Source organism: Ascaphus truei, chromosome 4 (genome assembly GCF_040206685.1).
Source record: "Ascaphus truei isolate aAscTru1 chromosome 4, aAscTru1.hap1, whole genome shotgun sequence".
Classification (NCBI taxonomy): domain Eukaryota; kingdom Metazoa; phylum Chordata; class Amphibia; order Anura; family Ascaphidae; genus Ascaphus; species Ascaphus truei.
This window is the reverse complement of record NC_134486.1, coordinates 287320255-287342509: the sequence shown is the minus strand read 5'-3', so window position 1 is coordinate 287342509 and position 22255 is coordinate 287320255. Positions and strand designations below refer to the sequence as shown.

At 43.1% G+C, this 22255-nt stretch overlaps 1 protein-coding gene across 2 annotated transcripts in view; it reads right to left on the bottom strand.

The window, feature by feature from the left end:
* Positions 1–22255, bottom strand: part of ARMC2 (armadillo repeat containing 2) — a 148691-nt gene that overhangs the window by 7835 nt on the left and 118601 nt on the right. Inside the window, exons 15-16 of one of the 2 annotated variants that reach the window (XM_075597579.1) lie at positions 10400–10513; positions 4638–4770 (exon numbers count right to left, since the gene is read on the bottom strand). In XM_075597579.1, the coding sequence (XP_075453694.1) occupies positions 4638–4770; positions 10400–10513 (247 nt within the window). Of the gene's footprint in view, positions 1–4637; positions 4771–5463; positions 6132–10399; positions 10514–22255 lie in introns of those variants that run through there. The other variant, XM_075597580.1, reaches the window with a different exon arrangement.

Sequence of the window (22255 nt, the reverse complement as noted above, 5' to 3'; positions counted from 1 at the left end):
ATATCCAGGGTCTCGGTCAGGAGGGCCTGGATCCGGGACCAGAATCTTTGGATCTCCGGACATGTCCACCAAATATGGGGCATGTCCCCCCTTTGACCACAACCTCTCCAGCATTCGTCTGAAGTGCCTGGGTAGATTTGGCTCAGTCTACTCGGGGTCAGGTACCAGTGGAATAATATTTTATAGATGTTTTCTTTTGTGACGGAACAAATTGAGGTTTTGGTGGCTGCTTCCCAAATATCCTCCCAATCCTCAAGGTCCAAGTTGGTGTTTAGGTCTTCATTCCATTTCTGCATATATAGGTGGTTAGGGGGGGGCTGAGATGCTTCGAGCGTTTTATAAATCTCTGATATGAGGCCCTTTTGGTATTCGCCTTTGAGGCAGAGGGTCTCGAATCTAGAACGCGGCGGGAACTTGAGGGTAGGGGACTGGGTTCTTAGGAAATGTCGGATCTGGAGGTATTGGAAAATGGGCAAGTTGGGGGACGTGAATGTGGTTCTTAATTCCGGGAGGGACATGGCCTCGTCTTTTTCCAGCAAATCCGCAACCACTCTGATGTTTAAGCCTTGAAATTGGCTGAATTGGGATCGGGCGCATCCGGGTGGGAAGTCCGGGTTCCCGAATAAGGGGGTCAGTTGAGAGGGGGTTGAAGCTAGGCCATATTTCCCTTTGATTTTTAACCATGTCGACCTCGTGCATCTCATTGCCCCGAGACCAAGTCTCAGCGATTTCCTGTTTTTGAGAGCTGGGGACCACAGTAGGGTCGGGAGGGGGTTCGGGAAGGCGTGGTGTGTCTCGATCTCCAGCCAACAATTGGTGGCGGGGGAACTGTTCCATACTACCGCTTGCCTCAGTTGGGCCGAAAGGTAGTATCGGAGTATGTCCGGAGCCCCCAGGCCCCCTCTCGACCTTGAGGCTAATAGGACCGATCGTGGGACCCTGGCTCTACGTTGTTGCCATATAAATCTTAAGATATGGGCCTGAATATTCCTCAGTTCTGCTAGTGGGACAGGGACGGGGAGGGTCTGAAAGAAGTAGAGCAAGCGGGGTAGGATATTCATTTTGGTGGATACTATCCTTCCGAACCAGGAGATCTGGTGGGATAGCCAGGTCTCAAGATCTTTTAAGATCTGGCGGAAGAGGGGGGGGTAGTTAATTTGATACAGCGAGTTATATGAACTTGCTATTTTGATTTCGAGGTATTTGATGTGGGAGGTGTTCCATTTATATTTAAATTTCTGTTGTAGGGCTGACCATACGGGGTTCGGGAGGGAGATGCTAAGCGCCTCCGACTTGTCAGTATTGACTTTATAGTCTGATAGTTGGCCAAATTCGTCGAGGAGTTTTTCTAGGTTAGGGAGGGAGGTGAGGGGGTCTGACAGAGTGAGAATTATGTCATCGGCGAACAGGGATATTTTGTATTCCCTGTCTCCGATTGGGATACCTTTAATAGTGGGTTCAGTTCGAATTCGGGCGGCCAGGGGCTCTATGGATAGGGCGAAGAGTAAAGGGGAGAGGGGGCAGCCTTGTCTGGTGCCGTTTTGTATTTTTATTGGGTTGGAGCGGCCTCCTGGGAGTTTTAGTAGGGCTGTTGGATTAGTATAGAGGGCCCGGACGCCGGCAAGAAATGGTCCGGAGAAGCCGAATTGGCGCATCGTTTGGTCTAGATAGGACCATCAGATGCGGTCAAAGGCCTTCTCCGCGTCGAGACTTAGTATCAGGGCCTGGGATTGTTTGAGGTGCACGTGGTCTATAATATCAATAATTTTGCGGGTGTTGTCAGAGGCCTGTCTTCCTGACACAAATCCCACCTGGTCTATATGAATTAGCCTTGGGAGAATAGGATTCAGCCTGTTTGCTAGGATTTTGCTGAAAAGTTTGAGGTCAGAGTTTAGGAGGGATATTGGGCGGTAGCTGCCGCATTGAAGGGGGTCTCTGCCCTCTTTATGTATAATAGCCAGATTGGCTGCCGACATAGTGTCTGGGATCTGTTGGTCTTGCATAAAGGAGTTGTACATTTCTAGGAGGTGGGGGGACAGGGGGCCTACAAATTTTTTATAGTACCCGTTGGAAAATCCGTCGGGTCCGGGTGTTTTAGCTAATTTAAGTGAGGATATCGCTTTTTTTAGTTCCTCTAGAGTTATTTTCTTGTTTAAGAACTCGAGTTCTTCCTGAGTGAGGGATGGGAGGTTGCATTTGGTTAGATAGTCGGATGTATTTTTGGCGATATCTTTTGGCATGCTAGTTGTGTGGAGATTGTAAAGATCTGTGTAGAACTCTGCGAACTCATTCGCGATGTCCTTCTCGTTATAGGAGACTAGGCCGCTTTTAGTCCTGATCTTTGTGATCTGGGTCTTTGTCTTCAAGCCTCTTAATTTGGAGGCCAGAAGTTTGTCCGCTTTGTTGCCCCTATCGTAGAACCGCTGTTTGGTCCATTTCAGGGCTCTCTCTACCTCGTCAAGTTGCAGCACTTTTAGGTCGGATCTCGCTTTCTCGAGTGTTCTGAACACCTTTTTTGATAAGGATTGTTTGTGTGAGCGCTCTAGCGCTAGGATTTTATCCGTGAGTTCCTTCTGGGCTCTCTGTTTAAGTTTCCTCTTGTAGGAGGCTATTGATATAAGTTCCCCTCTGATGGTGGCTTTGTGGGCCTCCCACAGAGTTGCTGCTGAGGGCACTGAACCTTTGTTTATTTGGAAGAAGGTGATCAGTTTTTGTTTCACTGTTTTGACTACTAGTGGATCGTTGAGAAGCGAGTCGTCGAGTTTCCAATTATATGTTAAGGACTTGACGAAAGGTAGAGAGAGGGTGAGTACGATAGGGGCATGGTCAGACCACGTTATTGGGCCTATTTCGGAGTGGGAGGATGCCTGGAGTACATTATTGGTGCCCAGAAAATAGTCGATCCTCGAGTAAGACTGATGGGGGGTTGAGTAGAAAGAGTAGTCTCGCTGACCCACGTGCTGGGCTCGCCAGATATCTGTCAGAGAGTACTCCCCGAGGATATCTTGGAATTTTTGGGCTTTTGTCTGTAGTTGGATGGAGTATGGGGCAGTAGTTTGGCCTGATCTGTCATGGGCTGGGTTAAGTACCATATTTACGTCTCCGACTAGGAGAAGGGAAGAGAGCGTCGGTTGGTCGAGGGTGCTAAGGAGGTTCTGTAGGAATTGGGTTTGGTTGGCGTTTGGGGCGTAAATATTTAGGATGGCTAAGGGGGAGCCTGAGAGCGTACCTTGGAGGAGTATGTACCGTCCCTCGGGGTCTTTAGTTACCGTCGTCAGGGCAAATGGTATGTTGTTTTTAATCAGGACGGCCACCCCTCTTTTCTTGCTGGGGGAGGAAGCGAAAAACGCTTGGGGGTACACGTGTTTAAATGTGTTTGGCGGGTCTGCGTTGTTATAATGGGTTTCTTGGATACAAATTATATCCCCTTTAGTTTTTTTAAATTCTTGAAGGGCTAGTTTGCGTTTGCGAACCGAATTAAGGCCTTTGACATTCAGGGAAATAATTTTGATCGACGCCATCAGTGTGGAGGGGGGGTCTCGGGGATAAGCCCCTGTCCCTGAATTATTCCCATGTCAGGGTTGGTTCGTGCGTCGGGTTGAGTATGTGGAGGGTAGTCCTTAGTGGTCCCACAAGGGATATTGGGGGGAGGTCGACGGGGGGAGGGTGGGGTGGTGGGGGAGAGGTGGGGGGGGGGGAGGACACAGGAGGACAAGAAAGAGAATGGGCTGTCTTGGAGCCCGAAAAAGGTTCCTCTTGACATTTTGATGTCAAGGGGATGGGGTGGGCGGGGGGTGTTGGGGAGGGGGGAGGGGTGTGGATGGGGGGGGGGGCGAGGGGGGGGGCGAGGGAGGGGGGGAGAGGGGGGGGGGGGGTGGAGGGAGGGGGGGGGGACGGAGGGGGGGGGGGGTGGGGGGAGGGAGGGGTGGGGGGGGGTAGGGGTGGGGGGGGGGGAGGGGGGGAAGGGAGGAGGGGGGGGTAGGGGTGGGGGGGGGGGAGGGGGGGAAGGGAGGGGTGGGGGGGGAGGGGTGGGGGGGGAGGGGGGAGAAAGGGGGGGGGAGGGGGGGGAGGGGTGGCGGGGGAGGGGGGGGCAGGGGGGGAGAGGGGGGGAGGGGGGGTGAGGGAGAGGGGGGGAGGGGATAGGGGGGGGAGGGGATAGGGGGGGGGCGGGGGGCATCTGGTGAGGTAGGGGGGGGGGGAGGGGGAGGGGGGTATCTGGGAGTAGGGTGGGGGAGGGAGGGGGGGGGGCGTGCGGAGTACACATTGGTAGCATATAGGTTAAACCTTGCTCTCGGGGGGAGTCCCAGTCTATGGCTGAGGCTTCCCTTGTGCTCTGCTATTGTCAAATTGCTACATTGGAACACCTTTAAACATTGGTTTATAACAGTGTAGGCTCCCCTGGGGGGGGCAAAGAGGAGAATAATTGTTTCTTTTAATTATAAGAAACATAAGAAAGCAAACCATAGATCTCCATTGCAGAACTAATTCCTAAATCTTATGGCACTGTTGCCAATTCCAGCAAACCAAATGAATACGTCTTTTGTGAGCACACGAAGCACACCCTCCCTAGAACTGCACAGCCCTTACAAATGTATTTTCAATGTGATCCCACAGTGTGTATTACTTTATCTTCTTACTTTTTAATCCCCCCTTCTTCTTTCAGCGAGGCTCGTTTGCTCCTGTCTGCAGCCAGGTTAATCAGGACACCGCAGGCAGAGAAGCAGACGTCTTGGTGTTTGGCATCCAGCAGCGCAACCATGAATTTGTACACTGGGTTGTGCAACAAAAGAGAATATAAAAAACAACATATCTTAAGACCACTGTTAAACACAGTGAATTTGGCAGACGTGCTTATTTTTAATATTAGTTAGCAACAGTGAATTTGGCAGACGTGCTTATTTTTAATATTAGTTAGCACTTAGACAGCTCTAGAGATATATCTGAACCTTTAAATTCCAAAGGAAAACTATTTGTCCTTCATGTTTGTGTTGCTTAAAGCTGCAGTTAAAGATACCCTTTTTTTTAAAATATATATATATATATATATATATATATATATAAAACATTCAATATGTGCATCAATACAATCTGCAGATCGATCCGTTCTCCTGTAATCGATCGCTTTGCTCAGGGTTATTTAATTCAGTTATTGCTGCAAAACATTACCCACAATGCAAAGTTCTGTGTGGAAGATCATGTGACCAGGCAGTTACAATTGGTGCACTGCTAGAGAGAGGACAGGGCTAAAGAGCCAGAGGCTGTTTCAGAAGGGGAAGGGTGTGTGACTTTGTAAATGTTTTCTATAGATACAAAAATGCTTCCTACATTAGAAACATTAAAAATGTCTTTGAAAATGGTTAACAAAAATAAATAAATAAATGCTACAAGTATTTTCTCATAGTTCAGAACTGATTTATTTAAATTAAAAAAACAAACATGTAGGATATTGCTTGAACTGTAGCTCTAACTTGTGAAGTATAAAAATGAGATACAAATGATGACGAAAAGGGTTACATTATTTTATTAAACCAGTGAGGGGACTAAATGTGCAGTAGATTATTATTTTTGAACATCAAATGGACAGAGTACTGATGAAAACAAAGCATCTAGTGGAAGTTGTTAAAAATAATTAAGTATATCGCTATAGCGATCCCCAATTTTAAAAACAAAACACTAAGCAATCTAGTATCTAATAAACTTTATAGGGCAGATCATGCTCTATCGTGTATAATAATATATCGTTAGGGAACATGTTTTGGTGACTAAACCTTAACATTACACTGACAGAAGTAGTGGTTGTGTGTTTCACTTTAACATATATTCGCTTTAACCCAAAGTTTGGATGTGTAAAGCCTGAGGTGATGCAGCGGCCTGCAGGTCAGGGTGATGCCAGCACATGACTGACACTGAAGACATGTGGAACTAACCGAACAAAGTCACATGGAAGACACGGAACACAAAAGACCAAGGCACTAATGAAAGAAGAAGGGCATGGAAGACAGAGAGTGCAATATTAATGGAGCCATACGTTGAGCCAGACACTAAGATTGTTGTCTCTGTGGTTCTTGGTTCAAGATTGTTCCATTTATCATTCTCCAAGTGAAGGGTTTTATTGTTGACTTCCTTGGCAACTGAAAAATGAAGCAGTAGGCTTACACTTCTATTAAGATGTGCACAGAAGACAAAGCAAAGGCTGGAGTATACTATCAAGAGGGAATAAGTTGAAGGTAAAATAAAATAATGGATTGACATAGTACAGTTAAATGTTTACAAGTTGAGTTGAAGGTTCAAGAGTTACTATATTAAAAATGAAATAATGCAAAACGAATATTGTATGGAACATAAAGAGATACCTGTATAAGAATCTGCTACATTGTGCATGTTAAAAATATACTGTATCTACAAGTCTGCAGAATTTCTAATAAAAATATATATATATATAAAAAAAAGAAGATGTGCACAGAACAGGAGAATGCTAAAAAGGTTGGAGGAGAGTTTAAACTAGGATGGAGGGGGGAGGGGAATGAAACAGATAATGAACTAAATGGAATAGAGGAGGATACAAGGTGGTATTGAGGTAGAATGGGGGCAAGTGCGAGTTTGACAAGCAGCGAGACACCCATAGTAAATACAGATAATACTAGAAAACTTCTAAAGACTAAACCAAGTGGGGGCAGAAAGGAAGGAGCAGATAAGATAATAGTACAAGCTGAAAAAACCCTGAAATGCATGCTTGCTAATGCAAGAAGCCTGACAGATAAAATGGGGGAGCTTGAATTAATAGCTGCAAGGGAGCAGTATGATATCATAGGCATTACTGAAACATGGTGGGATGAAACTCATGACTGGACAGTTCATTTAGAGGGTTATTCCCTTTTTCGGAAGGATCGAACAAATAGAAGGGGAGGTGGAGTATGTTTATATGTTAAACCGGATCTAAAACCTATTATAAGGGATGATGTTTATGAAGGGAATGATGAAAATGTAGAGATTTTGTGGATAGAAATTAGCAGTGGAGGTAAAAGTATTAAGAAAATGTTTGTGGGAATATGCTATAAACGACCAAATATCTGTGAGATTGAGGAAGCTAAAATACTTTTGCAAATGGAAAAGGCATCAAAACTGGGTCATGTTTGCATAATGGGGGATTTTAATTATCCAGACATAGACTGAGGCAATGAGATTAGCGTTACACCAAAAGGAAACAGTTTTTTGGGGGTGCTTAAAGACAATTATATGACCCAAATTATTGAGGAACCAACCAGGAGAGGGGCAATACTGGATTTGGTCATATCAAATGTAGAAGTAATAGCACATATTCAAGTCCTGGAACATTTGGGTAACAGTGACCATAACATGGTCTCATTTGAAATAAATTATCAAAAAATAGATTTATTGGGTACAACAAAGACCTTAAACTTTAGTACGGCAGATTTTAATAAACTGAGGTCTAATCTAGTAGTAATATAATGGGATGATGTTTTTGCAGGGAAAAATGTAGAAGATAAATGGGCAGTCTTTAAAACATTGTTAGAAAAGCACACTTATCGGTGTATACCCTTGGGTAATAAGTATAAAAGAAATAAGTCAAAACCAATGTGGCTAAATAAACAGGTAGGGGAGGAAATGGACAAGAAGAGTAAGGCGTTTAGATTCTTTAAGTCAGAAGGGACGGAGACATCGTATCAGAATTATAAGGAATGTAACAAAAATTGCAAAAGGGCAATCAAATTAGCAAAAATGGATAATGAAAAAAGGATTGCAATAGAAAGTAAGGTCAACCATAAAAAGTTCTTTAAGTACCTTAATAACAAAAAAATGAGAAAAGAAAATATAGGACCCTTTCAGTGTGAGATGGGTAGGCAGATTATTGGAGATAAGGAAAAAGCTGAGGTATTAAACAAATTCTTTGTCTCTGTGTTTACCAGGGAAGAATCAAGTTCAATAGTAGTGCCGCAGGAGGAAGCCACAACCTCCATATTAATGAACAATTGGTTAACTGAGGAAGAAGTTCATAAGCAACTTGAAAAAATTTAAGTAAATAAGGCACCTGGCCCCGATGGCATACATCCAAGAGTTCTCAAAGAGTTAAGCTCAGTAATAGCCAAACCATTATATTTAATATTCAAGGACTCCATTTCCACAGGCTCAGTACCACAAGATTGACGTAAAGCAGATGTGGTGCCTATATTTAAAAAGGGAGCTAGATCACAACCGGGAAATTACAGACCTGTAAGCCTGACTTCAATAGTAGGGAAACTACTTGAAGGTTTAATACGGGATAATATTCAGGAATACCTAATGGAAAACAAAATTATTAGTAATAGTCAGCATGGATTTATGAAGAATAGATCTTGCCAAACTAACCTTATTTGTTTCTTTGAGGAGGTAAGTAGGAATTTAGACCAGGGTAATGCTGTTGATGTGGTCTACTTAGATTTTGCAAAGGCTTTTGATACGGTTTCACACAAGAGGTTGGTGTACAAAATAAAGAAAATTGGACTCAGTAATAATATATGCACCTGGATTGAAAACTGGTTAAAGGACAGACAACAGAGGGTTGTCATAAATGGAACTTTTTCAGGTTGGGCTAAAGTCGTGAGTGGAGTACCTCAGGGATCGGTACTGGGACCCCTGCATTTTAACTTGTTTATTAATGTCCTTGAGGTTGGGATCGAGAGCAAAGTCTCCATCTTTGCTGATGATACTAAATTGTGTAAGGTAATAGAATCAGAGCAGGATGTAATTTCTCTTCAGAAGGACTTGGAGAGACTGGAAACGTGGGCAGGTAAATGGCAAATTAGGTTTAATACAGATAAATGTAAGGTTATGCATTTGGGATGCAAGAATAAAAAGGCGACTTACAAATTAAATGGAGATATATTGGGGCAATCCTTGATGGAGAAGGATTTAGGAGTGCTTGTAGATAGCAGGCTTAGCAATAGTGCCCAATGTCATGCAGTAGCTGCAAAGGCAAACAAGATCTTATCTTGCATCAAACAGGCAATGGATGGAAGGGAAGTAAATATAATTATGCCCCTTTACAAAGCACTAGTAAGACCACACCTTGAATATGGAGTACAATTTTGGGCACCAATCCTAAGAAAAGACATTATGGAACTAGAGAGAGTGCAGAGAAGAGCCACCAAATTAATAAAGGGGATGGACATTCTAACTTATAAGGAGAGGTTAGCTAAATTAGATTTATTTACATTAGAAAAGAGGCGTCTAAGAGGGGATATGATAACTATATACAAATATATTCGGGGACAATACAAGGAGTTTTCAAAAGAACTATTCATCCCACGGGCAGTACTAAGGACTCGGGCCATCCCTTAAGGTTGGAGGAAAGGAAATATCACCAGCAACAAAGGAAAGGGTTCTTTACAGTAAGGGCAGTTAAAATGTGGAATTCATTACCCATGGAGACTGTGATAGCAGATACAAAAGATTTGTTCAAAAAAAGGTTGGACATCTTTTTAGATGGGAAAGGTATACAGGGATATACCAAATAAGTATACATGAGAAGGATGTTGATCCAGGGATTAATCCGATTGCCAATTCTTAGAGTCAGGAAGGAATTAATTTTTCCCCTTAATGGGGTTTTTTGTTTACCTTCCTCTGGATCAATAAGTAAGTTTAGATATAGGATAAAGTATCTGTTGTCTAAATTTAGCATAGGTTGAACTTGATGGACCTATGTCTTTTTTCAACCTCATCTACTATGTAACTATGTAACTGAGTAGTCAACTTTTAATGTTGAGGGTGAGGTGTCACATCTATGTCTCATTTCATTCAAATGGCTCAACTAAGTAATGCACCTGTTTCCCTACTACACTAAAAAACATATGATGCTTTCATTAGGAGTTACTTCGAGATTTATGCCTGACGAAGAAAAATGCAGCGGCCAAATTAGCAGTGATCAAAGCTAAGATATAAAGCATTTTTGTATTATTCTAAAGAGAAACCATATTGAAGAGTTACCACAAACAATGCTTTTATATCAATGTTTCTTCAAAATAGAAAACTACAAGATTACTTCATTTTGAAATTATCTGTATGGAAATTAAAAGAAGGGAGTAACAGTAAAACTAATAACATATTAGCACAGACTAATTAGATGGCACCTTTAATAGGCTCATAAGGCCTTATTTTGCTGCACACAGTGACAATGAGCTTCCCCATTGAGTAAAATCACTAAGGAGGTGATCTGATCAACATTTCAAGAGAGGTCTACAGAGTAGATTGGCATTGGCATGGCTCTGGATTGGCATTGGCACGGCTCCGGGTTTACATCGGCAAGGCTCCGGGTTCTACTTGTCTCTACAGCGGTAAAAGGTGATCTTTGAGAAGATTTTTCATTATTATTAAATATTATGTAAATGTCATTGAAACTCACCGCTCTTCTCCTCAATAAAATCACGGACATCCTGGTAGCGGGTGAGATTGCCAAAGACTCGTGCTGCTTCGAGGATCCCGTCCATGTTGTTGCATAGCAGAACTTTTAAAAGCACTATTGAAGAAATATTTTTTTTTAATTTCACCATGTTCATTATATTGTTTTTCACCTAGAAAAGTAACATCTTCAGTACTTTTTGTTTTGTTTAAATAATCATTTTGTTAAGGGATCATACAATTAGAGACCAATCTCTTACTTGGCTTCTCTGGATTGAATACAAGAGTGCACAATAGAATAAAGATTGTATGTAAAACATTGGAATCCACAAGCTTCTGTATTCCAGACCCGCACCTCACCCACTCTGCTACTCTTACTAGTGCTCAACTGACTCATGTGACATGTAATATTCTCAAAGTTCCACTGCTCTCCAACTTAACCCGCAATAAAGGCAAAACAACCAAATGCCAATTTCCTATGGGACAGTTTCCCTATTGCTATGATAGTAAGAATATTTTTAACAAATGATGTAATTAACAAAGTTGATGGACAGATACCATATCTGACTTCATCCATAATATTTGAACATTTGCCGTTTTTCACTATACTGTATGACAATTTAAAAATGTCAAACAGTGTAATTCCTTAATATTTTACATTGTTTTGATTTACTACTCTCACCTTCAGAAACAAAAGCTGTACACTTGATAAGATCATGACAAAGTCAACCCGTACCCCAGCAATCTTATATCGGAACTTAAACGAGAGTGAGTTTAGAAAGAGAAACATTTGATTTACAGTGCAGGGCTTAAGTCACTTAAAAGTAGTAGGAGAAAAACTAATTGTAAGATTAAAAATTGTATCTGTCAGCTCTGTTCCCGTCAGGGACTGAAAAGGTTAAAGCAGTACGTGTCAGCGTTGTTTTTCTCAGGGACTAAGATAGTTACCAGTTGTCTTTGTATGAAGTAAGACCACCGAGCCTTCTATGACTACATTCAAAGCTGTTGCTCAGCAGTAAAATGTTTAAGTAAAGGCATTTCTAAAGGTTACATGTAAATTTAGATGTGTGATCTATATGTGGGAACTCAATTTGTAACAGATGTAATGAACTGACAAACGTTTTTTCTCCTTGCTTTGTGTATAAAAGACCGCTCTGTCCAGTTATTAAACAGTTGTGAGAACTCAGTATCCCTTGTGTTCCTGTCTTCTCGCACTCCGGGCTCGTAACTGTCATATCTGAGACCAAAAGCATATCAGGGCCGTAGAAAGCTCCCCGGTTAGAGTAAAAAGGTTGCCTGCCATAGGTCTGGTCAGGTAGATTAGACCTATCAACTTGGTGTCAGAAAAAGTGGGATTTGCACAGAAAAAGGTGAGTAAAACGTATTTTAGTGTTTTTCAACCTTTTCTCCGCGAATCTAAAGAATCTAAATTTTATAGGGCAGAAGAATTGAGGGTTTAAGTCCCTGATTTATATAACAAAGGGTTGGAGTCCCTGTTGTTTAATTGAAACGGGCTGTATATGGTGTCTCAGATATGATGGTAATTTAGGTTAAGATAAAAGGAAATCCCTCTCCTGGCTTCCGATCAAATCCCGCATCTCACATCTCAGCCCTAATTTCTCGTTATGCACCATCCAGACTCTTGCGTTCTTCTCAAGGATGTCTTCTTTCTACCCTCTTTGTATCTAAAGCCCTCTCCCGCCTTAAACCTTTTTCGCTGACTGCCCCACACCTCTGGAATGCCCTTCCCCTCAGTACCCGACTAGCACCCTCTCTATCCACCTTTAAGACCCACATTAAGACACACTTGCTTAAAGAAGCATATGAATAGCACTGTGGATATTCTGAACACATGATACATAAAGCTTGGCCCCCTGCAGACGCACTTACCAGAACTCCCTCCTACTGTCTCTGTACGTTCTCCCTACCTAACAATTAGACTGTAAGGTCCTCGGGGCAGGGACTCCTCTTCATTAATGTTACTTTTATGTCTGAAGCACTTATTCCCATGACCTGTTATTTATATTATCTGTTAATTATTTGATTACCACATGTATTACTACTGTGAAGCGCTATGTACATTAATGGCGCTATATAAATAAAGACATACAATACTATACAATTATAAAACTAACCTTATTGTATATTGTTAAGATAAAATTCCTTTATAAGTTGTTTATGGGATTATAGGTATATGAAGAAATGTACTGTGGTTAAAATGTATATCTATCCCCTGCCCCTATGGTATCGGGCAGAGGAGGGGGAGGAGATGGACCCAAGGCAGAATTAACCTCTGTCAGGGACTGTTCACGGGGACAAATAAAATACAATCTGTACCCCTAAATTAGGCAAAAAGTTACGTTGAAGAAAAGGAGAGTGTCGGGGAAATAAGATAACTCCAAATTATATTAATTGCAAAGAGAATGAGAGACTGAATCTAAAAATCAAAACAGTTCTCATGTCTGTAGCCTTCAGCTGCAGCACTAGCCCCCACCTTTTTTTCTCTTCAAGTGATTTTGTTACACAGGACAGGCATAGGAATGTTGTAGACAGAGATCGTGAAAAGTCAGCAGAGCTCATAGGAGAGACAAAAGCAGAAAATATAATTTTTCCAATCTAATTTTAAGACATGCAAACCCAAATTATTTGTGCCACATTAACCGAGTATGAGTGTATATTAAGTTGAATTAATAATATTTTCCTGTCTGGATTGAAAAGTTCAGGGAGTCATATATTGCAAAACTGAGTGGAAAACGAGATTATAGTAGGTATAAGGTTTCTTTTCTCTTAGAATGTTTTATTACATTTTTAGGCATGAATATGATAAAAAGGTTGATTGTATGAATAATCCCTGTCTGTGCGCTTGTAAGAATCTGAGTGAATTCTATCCATGTGAAAGTTTTATGTGCATTGAATAATAAAAACACTGGTTTATTGTATGTATACAAAATTACTATTCAGGGACTTGCAAGTGCTTCTAAATTAAGAATATAATTAATTGCTCATGTTGAGATTTAATTTTTAAAGGTGTACACCCACACTATAATATAAACTAATTAACACTGGGCAAAGGAGAGTTTGGGTATCTGTGGAGAGAAAGAAGTATAAAGAAAGGACAAATTACAGTCCGGTCACTGGAATAATAAGGATGTTTATCGTACTGGCGAGGCGATTTATTTCCTTAACCAGAATTACAATTCTTTTTCTCTAAATTTCCACAGATAAAATCAGGTGAATATGTTATATAGAAATAACAGACAGAATATATTATAGACACAAAGCTAACTAGAAGCTCAGTATTTTAAAATAGTTAAAAAAAAAAAAGAAGTTAATTATGATATGGGGAAAGAGAAGGATATCTTTATTAATTTAGTTTGCAGGATCAAACTGTTTTGTTTTCCTATTTATAAGAATAGGTGAGAAAATATGTGTTTTTGTTATTTTTGTGAAAGCTGGTTGAATGTGTGAGAGAAGTGTAAAATTCTGTTTGTTTTGTGTCTGTGCTCTGTGTTCTTTTTGTGTGTAAACAATAACTATAAACTGTTTAAAGTATATGTTAAGCCTATAATTTTCTGTTTAACAAAGATCCAGTTTTCAGTAAAGCAACGGACAAGGAAAATGGACCCTAGCCAGGTCTGTCAGTGTACTATATGTAATTATTTTTCTGCAAAGTTGATCAAATATTTAATATTTTATCATTTTTAACCATCTTTTTCTCTCAAATGTGTCCCACTTTTAAATCTGTGTCTAAGTTTTTTATGCTACAGGTTGTTCTTTCAGCAAACCAGATGTTATTTTGTGTTTTAAAAGTTTCTGTCAGAAGACTATAGCAGATTATATTTATATTCAGTAGGGTTTTGAGATTTTTTTAATGTAAATTTTATACCCAAAGGTTTCAGGTTAGTTGTGCTATACATCAAGCATCTATATTTAAGCCATTAAGGTGTTCTAAATACTGTTATCTTTTGTGTGATATTGTTCACATGCAATAAGATGTGAACAAAAGGAGGAGTATTATAGCTGTTTTGTCTATCAGTGTGGCAGTAGGCATAGCCGGCCTTCATTAATAAAGGTGGAGCCCGGCTGGCTGCCCCTGAAACCGTATGGCAAGGGCTGAGAGTGTCAGCTCTTGCATCTAATATTGTACCTTACTGTGTTGCCTGTAATTTTGTTTCCCTCTTATACTGTCCCCCATAGGGGTATTAGCTAGGAGCTGTGTATGTGGGGTTAACTGTGTAAGCCCAGTGGGCTAGTTAATGCATTCTCTGTGTATTCCCTTTGCCTCATGGGCATTTAGCTGCCTGAGCAAGCTTATAAGTGGATTGCCTTGTATGGGTGGCCTCTTATGAGAAATAGCTGCAGGGCAGAGTCTTCTGGCACATGAGGGAAAAGGGGGGGAGGCTATTTTAACCTGTCTTGCTTGCCAGCAAGGTATTCTTAGCTGGTGTCTTAGAGAAGAGAAGGTTTTAGAACCCCACATGATAGGTGCAAATGGTGGAGTGCAAGCTCTTGTGTCTACATGTTGGTTTTATGTGTTTTAAACCTGCAATGCATTGTGTTTGTCCTGTGATTTAAACCCAGGTTGATGACAAAAGGCAGTGTGAATTAGCATGTGAATTACATGTGAATTAGCATTTCAATGCCCCAGCTCAGATATGGATTGCCTGAAAGTGAACTGACCCTGTTATTTCCTATGTCATGTTCCCTTAGCCCTTGAACTGTGAAATTTCTTGTGTGTAAGTTTTAGGGGGATATTTTGGTTGCAGGAGTTGGGGGGCCAAAGTGCTGGAAGTCATTTAATTTTCCCAGCGAGCAGGCATGATTTGACGGTACGCAGGGTGAATTACACCAGGGCTTCCCTGTGTCCCCCAGACTCCTGGATTTCGAGCCCAAATCTCCCCAAGTTATTTCCCTAATAAGTATAAGGTCCCCCAAAGTATATTCTGTTTCTTGTGTTTCTGTGTGTTTCCGAGGTCTTATCCGAATAAACCACAATTAATTTTTCTGCCTGTTTGCCTTGTGACTGATCCCTTAAATATAAAGGTGTATTTAGCCTGTCCTACCGTGACAATCAGAAATATTTTTTTTCTCATGGGTAGACCAATGGTTCTTATAGATTTAATGTTGTATGATTATGCTCCAAACAGATGATTTTAATCTGCGTCTATTGTATTCCAATTAACGTATTTCCTCGATTGTAAGACGCCTTCGATTGCAAGACGCACCATCGATTTGGCCCTTACAATCGAGGAAAATTACATTTTCAGTTACCATGAAGCGGGCGGCGGCGGCAGGAGAGGTCCCACGTCTGCAGATGGCTGAAGATGGACAGCGGGTTTGTGTGCGGCAGCAGGACAGGTCCAAAATCTGCAGGTGAATGAAGATATGAAGACAGCGGGTGTGCGGTGTGGTGCGGCGGCAGGAGATCATAATTGCAGGAGAGCTGAGCTGGAGCAGAGTCGCATAGGGGAACGGCTTGGGAGGTGCACACTGTAACCAGAAGTCAGACACCGGTCAACTTCCGGTGTTACAGTGTGCACCTCCCAAGCCATTCCCCTATGCCGCTCTGCTCCTGCTATTATGATCTATTAGCCGCCTCCACCACCGCACGCCCACTGTATTCTTATCTTCACTCACCTGCAGACTTGTGACTTGTCCTGCCGCTGCCACCGCACTCCCGCCCGCTGCCATCTTCAACCATCCGCAGACGTGGGACCTCTCCTGAAACATGTTAAGTGAAAAGAAGGGGTTAATACTGTAGACACTTTTTTTAATACATCGATTCTAAGACGCACCCCGATTTCAGACATGTGAAAATCGGAAAAAAAGGTGCGTCTTAGAATTGAGGAAATAGGGTAGAGTAGATAAAGGTGACTGTTTCAAGCATATTCTACGCAAAAGCGCTTTTCATCTAAAGTGGAGAGGCCCATTCCAGATTCAGTATTTTTCCTGGATCCATGTTACACAAGTACACCCACAGTCGCTTCAAATTAAACCTCAACACAGGAGGGAAGGCCTAAAGACACAGCCATTCCCAGTTGGTGTTTTGGGTCATAAAAAAGCTGTGTGTGCTGTGCACGCGCATAGTAAGTGAAACTTCTTTGACTTTTGTCACAGAAATTGTGTTTGTGATGTTTTAATTAAAAATCAAAATACAATTTCATTGACAAAACGCAAATAAATTTGGACTTTGAAGGTGCGTGCTCGGCACACATCCCCTGTATTAGCTATTTGCACTAAGTGTGAATTCCTCGTGCGTGTGACTGTGTGTGTGTGCGTGTGACTGTGTGTGTGCGCGTGTGACTGTGTGTGTGTGCGTGTGACTCTGTGTGCGTGCATGTGTAATGTATGCGCACCCCCCCTGCACCTCGCATATGCCCCTGCACCTTGCATATGCCCCTGCACCTCGCATATGCCCCTGCACCTCGCATATCCCCCTGCACCTCGCATATGCCCTTGCACCTCGCATATGTCCCTGCACCTCGCATATGCCCCTGCACCTCGCATATCCCCCTGCACCTCTCATATCCCCCTGCACCTCTCATATCCAACTGCACCTCTCATATCCCCCTGCACCTCACATATCCCCCTGCACCTCACATCACCCCCCTGCACCTCACATCACCCCCCTGCACCTCACATCACCTGCACCTCACATCACCCACATCACCCCCCTGCACCTCATGTCCCCCCCTGCACCTCACGTCACCCCCCTGCACCTCACGTCACCCCCCTGCACCTCACGTCACCCCCCTGCACCTCATGTCACCCCCCTGCACCTCACGCCACCCCCCTGCACCTCACGTCATCCCCCCTACACCTCCTCACCTCACATCACATCACCCCCCGGCACCTCACATCACCCCCCTTCACCCCCCTTCACCTCCTCACATCACCCCCCTTCACCCCCTCACATCACCCCCCTTCACCTCCCCTCATCCTCTACAACCCCCTCACCCCCTGCACCTCCGATCACCCCCTGCACCTCCGATCACCCCCTGCACCTCACATCACCCCCCTGCACCTCACATCACCCCCCTGAACCTCACATTAAACCCCTACACCTCCTCACCTCACATCACCCCCCCGGCACCTCACATCAACCCCCTTCACCCCCTCACATCACCCCCCTTCACCCCCTCACATCACCCCCCTTCACCTCCTCACCTCCCCTCACACCCTGCACCTCCGATCACCCCCTGCACCTCCGATCACCCCCTGCACCTCCGATCACCCCCTGCACCTCCGATCACGGCGGCAGAGCAGTTAGGACTGCGCGCTGTCTATAGCTCCCTCAGTGTGGTAGGAGGAGGGATGGGCACAGATTGTGTTGCCCCGCAGTGCCGGGGATCAGGGCAGGGAGGACGGCGAGGAGGCCCATGTGTGACTATAGCTGGGAGGTCCCATTCGGGTTAGGAAAGGGGGGGGGGCTGTCCCGGTCGGGCGGTCTCTGCTGTCCCAGCCGCACCGGCAGCTGCCTGTCATGTCTGTGCAGGTGCCTGCGGGTCTCTGTTTTGTGGGTGGCGGGGTGCAGTGTGGCATGGCAGCGTGCGTGTGGGGGGGAACAGTGCCGCTGCCCGCCGCTTCTGCACATGTGTGGCGTCTGTCAGCGTCGCCATCACAACTGCGCTTGCGTGGCATTGCAGCGGGCACGGGCAGCAGACAGGGCACAGGCAGCAGATGGGGAACGGCAGCACAGACTATCCCACCGCATATGTCAACAGCCGCCAGCAGCGGGCGGGGAACGGCGCCGCTGCCAGCCGCTTCTGCGCATGCGTGGCTTTCCTCTGCGTCCCCATGACTACTGGGCATGCGCGGCATGGCAGCGGACGTGTGGGGGGAGCAGCGGCCGTTAAAAGCGGCGCCGGCGGCGCGCATCCGATTTTTGGAGCGGGTGGGATGTCAGTGTTGGGGTCGGGCTGAGCCAGAACACAGCCCGGCCTCAACTGCCAGCACTGACGTCACATCCGTTTAATTTCTGTCTCCACAATCCATTTTTGCCCCAGTTCGAATGAGGTGCCACTAAGGAAGTTTCACTTCAATAAAACCCGGCACTAACCAAAGAAGGAGAAAAGTTCATAGGCAGAAATCCGGACCTCAATATATGCACTTTGAACTTTTTAATAACCTTTTTACAGGTTTTATTATTTTAATTATAATGTTTATTCTATTAGGTTTATATAAGTGGTGTCCATATGAGGATGATAAGGTAGTAACAGATATAGCTTGTTTAGCCATAATTTTTCTGTATGGGTTTTTATTATTCTGTGTATAGCATATATGTACTGCACCGACACACTTTATTCGAGCAAATACCCAGTATGTACCTGGCAGATACCTGGAATGCGCCACTCCTCACCTCTGACAAGCCCCGTTGCGTTTGCCTTCCCAGCCTGGGTTCATGCCTGGCTGACGGGCGGCTGATCTGTTAAATGATAATGATTAGGATTTAATAGGCTGCAATGCTTCGCGTGTCTACCAGATGGCATAAATTCATGAATTGTAATGCAGTATATATATATATATACTGTGCAGTATTGCAGCCAGCGGGAATAAAATGCTTCAATCCCTGCCTGGAAAATACCTCAATGCACTCGGGCAGAAAACAGTCACAAACCTCAATACACCCGGGTATACCCGAATTCGTGGGACTAGCCGAGCTCGAATAAAGTGTGTCGCCAGTGTATACATTTTTGTTATATAATGGAATCCTGGTAAACAAAGCCTACATCTTATGTGCAATGTAACCCAATGTACTATCCATACCCAATAGGTTGCACCCCAGGAACACGATAGTTATTTAACCCCTTGGAAAAAGACAATATGTTATAAGATATTTGTAGAACTATATATAAGAAATTGGTTACGAAGGGAGTAGAAATACGAGTTTGCCCTAGGGAAGTTATTGACTCTGTGATAAAAGGATAGATAAAGTATTATCCTGCAACTAGACCAGGTTATGTTGTTTGGGAAAAGTGGTTCCAGTGATTAAAGGTAGAGATGAGAGATGGGATTTATTGGGACTTGATGGTTACATTATTGCGCTGGGAGCGAAGCTAGTGAATGTTTTTGTATGTGTGTCTGTCCTACTCATTACTCTCTATGTATGTGTTATGAACAGCAAAACTTTGGTCCAGAAGTGTGTTGCACCCCCCCCACCGAAGCTATGCCACTTTTTGGTGATGAAGATGTCAGCAGTCCCCTAGAAGAAGAGACCGAAGAAGAAATTTACTGGGCCGATACAATTGCCAGAAAGGAATCAAGTTATGCACTACAGGACTATTTTTTTTTGGTCTGGCAGGACTATGATATGGTTAACTGTTCTTTAAAAAGCCTGTGTCTAAAGGATAAGAGGGGGCTGAGAAGATTGGATATGAGGAAGGTGGGGAGGTCATCCAAAGGGTGTGTCAACCACAAGGAAAGGATCACAAGTCAGCCATTTTGACCATGGCAGCCATTTTGTCTGTTCCGATATTCTGAGTAAATGTAGTATGTAAGATGTATGTGTTGTGCAGTCGCTCATAGGAAATATATTAACCCCCACTTATTCTCAGAAATAGAATTTGCCCGCTTTTCAAATAATGTCCACCCTACCTAAGCAAAGAATACGAAATTGAAGGGCATTAATCATTAACAGTAGCTCAGTTAAGAGAGTTGCGGGAGGTCTAATACCCTTTTTAGGAATGTATGATTTATATGCAAAATTAGATGTTTTAGTAGTCAATATAGATGCTGTTTTTAACGATACTAGAGACGCTATTTTAAAGCTCAGTAGCAAATAGCAACAAATTAGAGCAACAGTATTGCAAAATCGCATGACATTAGGTTATCTGATGGCAGCACAAGGAGGGGTTTGTAAGTTAGTGGGTAAAGAATGTTATGCTTATATTGACAACCAATCAAAAAGCATACCCCATGATATGGACACTAGCAGAAACCCAATCTAGAATGCGAAAAGAACCAAAAGGGTTTGATTGGACCTTTGGTCTTGGAAATTGGCTAGGTGCATTGGGAATGAAAATTCTTTACGGAATCATGGTAATCGCAGGTTTATTACTTTGTGTGTATGTATTAATCAGATGGCTAAAAGTGTAATCAGCTCTATTTTTGCCAAAGAAAGCTGTTTCTGCTTCTAGCTCTACAGTTATGTATATGTCTCCCACAATGAGAGCGAGAAATACCAATACTCCTGGTACTCGTCAACCACCCATATGTTCATCTCTGATTATCAAACGAGATACCTAAAAGAGTTTCTGTGAGGTTTCTCCCTTGGAGTTTTTCCTCTTCTGAGTGGTACGTAGAAGAATAAATGGGCCTGGTCGATTGAATTGTTCTTCCAGAACAAAAGGAGGGTTTGTAAGGTTAAAAATTGTATCTGTCAGCTCTGTTCCCTTCAGGGACTGAAAAGGTTAAAGCAGTACGTGTCAGCGTTGTTTTTCTCAGGGACTAAGATAATTACCAGTTGTCTTGGTATGAAGTAAGGCCACCGAGCCTTCTATGACCACATTCAAAGCTGTTGCTCAGCAGTAAAATGTTTAAGTAAAGGCATTTCTAAAGGTTACATGTAAATTTAGATGTGTGATCTGTGTGGGAACTCAATTTGTAACAGATGTAATGAACTGACAAACGTTTTTTTCTCCTTGCTTTGTGTATAAAAGACCGCTCTGTCCAGTTATTAAACAGTTGTGAGAACTCAGTATCCCTTGTGTTCCTGTCTTCTCGCACTCCGGGCTCGTAACTGTTATATCTGAGACCAAAAGCATATCAGGGCCGTGGAAAGCTCCCCGGGTAGAGTAAAAAGTTTGCCTGCCATAGGTCTGGTCAGGTAGATTAGACCTATCACTAATCAAATAACTATTGGTCCAAAAAAATCCCATAAAAAAAATGAAACAACTTAGCAATATGATTAGCTTCTAAAGAAAAATTAAGTTACTTTAGAAGTGAAAATGTGACTTGTTTGTAGGTGTATTTGTATGGTTTGTATACTGTATACTGTACTGTGTACTATTTTTCCATTTCACAGGTTCTTTAAAAAAATCATGCCTACAGTATCAGTGGCATATTACTGCAAACGTGTATCTGTGCAGCTAATGAGCACATTACAATTACGGACTCCGGTTATCAGTGTTTATTTTTTGTAAAATCAGCATTTATTTCATACATTTTTCCATATGCTTAAAATTGGTGTTTTCCAGTGTTTAAATATATAACAATAAAAAATAGTAAAACAGTCTAATTCTGTGTTTAGCTTTTTTTTATATCAAATAACATAGATGCTACCTGGCATGGTAATAGGGGGAGGGTGGTTTGTGTGCTCGGGCAAGGTGTTCAAGTACTGGAGATGATTGGTGCCCTGGGGTCAGGGGTTCAAGTACTGAGGTCAGGGGTTCAAGTACTGCGGTCAGGGGTTCAAGTACTGGGGTCAGGGGTTCAAGTACTGGGTGCAGGGGTTCAAGTACTGGGGGCAGGGGTTGCAGTATCTGGTTGCCTCGCTCCTCCTCTCGTTGCCTGCCCGATGCTGCTGCCTCTTCCCGCACTGCCATATTCACACGGCATGGGAAGCGCACCATTGACGATACTCCCCCCCAATGAAAATCATTGGCGGATGCATTCAATTTCATTCTTCATTTTCCGGTTTTGACCGTAAAACCCAATGATTGGTCGGTGGTGTTTTAATCGGGATTTTTCGGTGCAAACCGGAAAACCGGAAGCCCTAATTATAATGAAATTACAAACGTTGAGCAAAAGAAAAACAAGAGGGAATGACAGTTTACTTGCAGACTCTAGGGTTCACAATCTTATCACAAAAGAGATTACGTGAAGCATGAACCTTATGAACATTAACCATTAAGATGCTGGA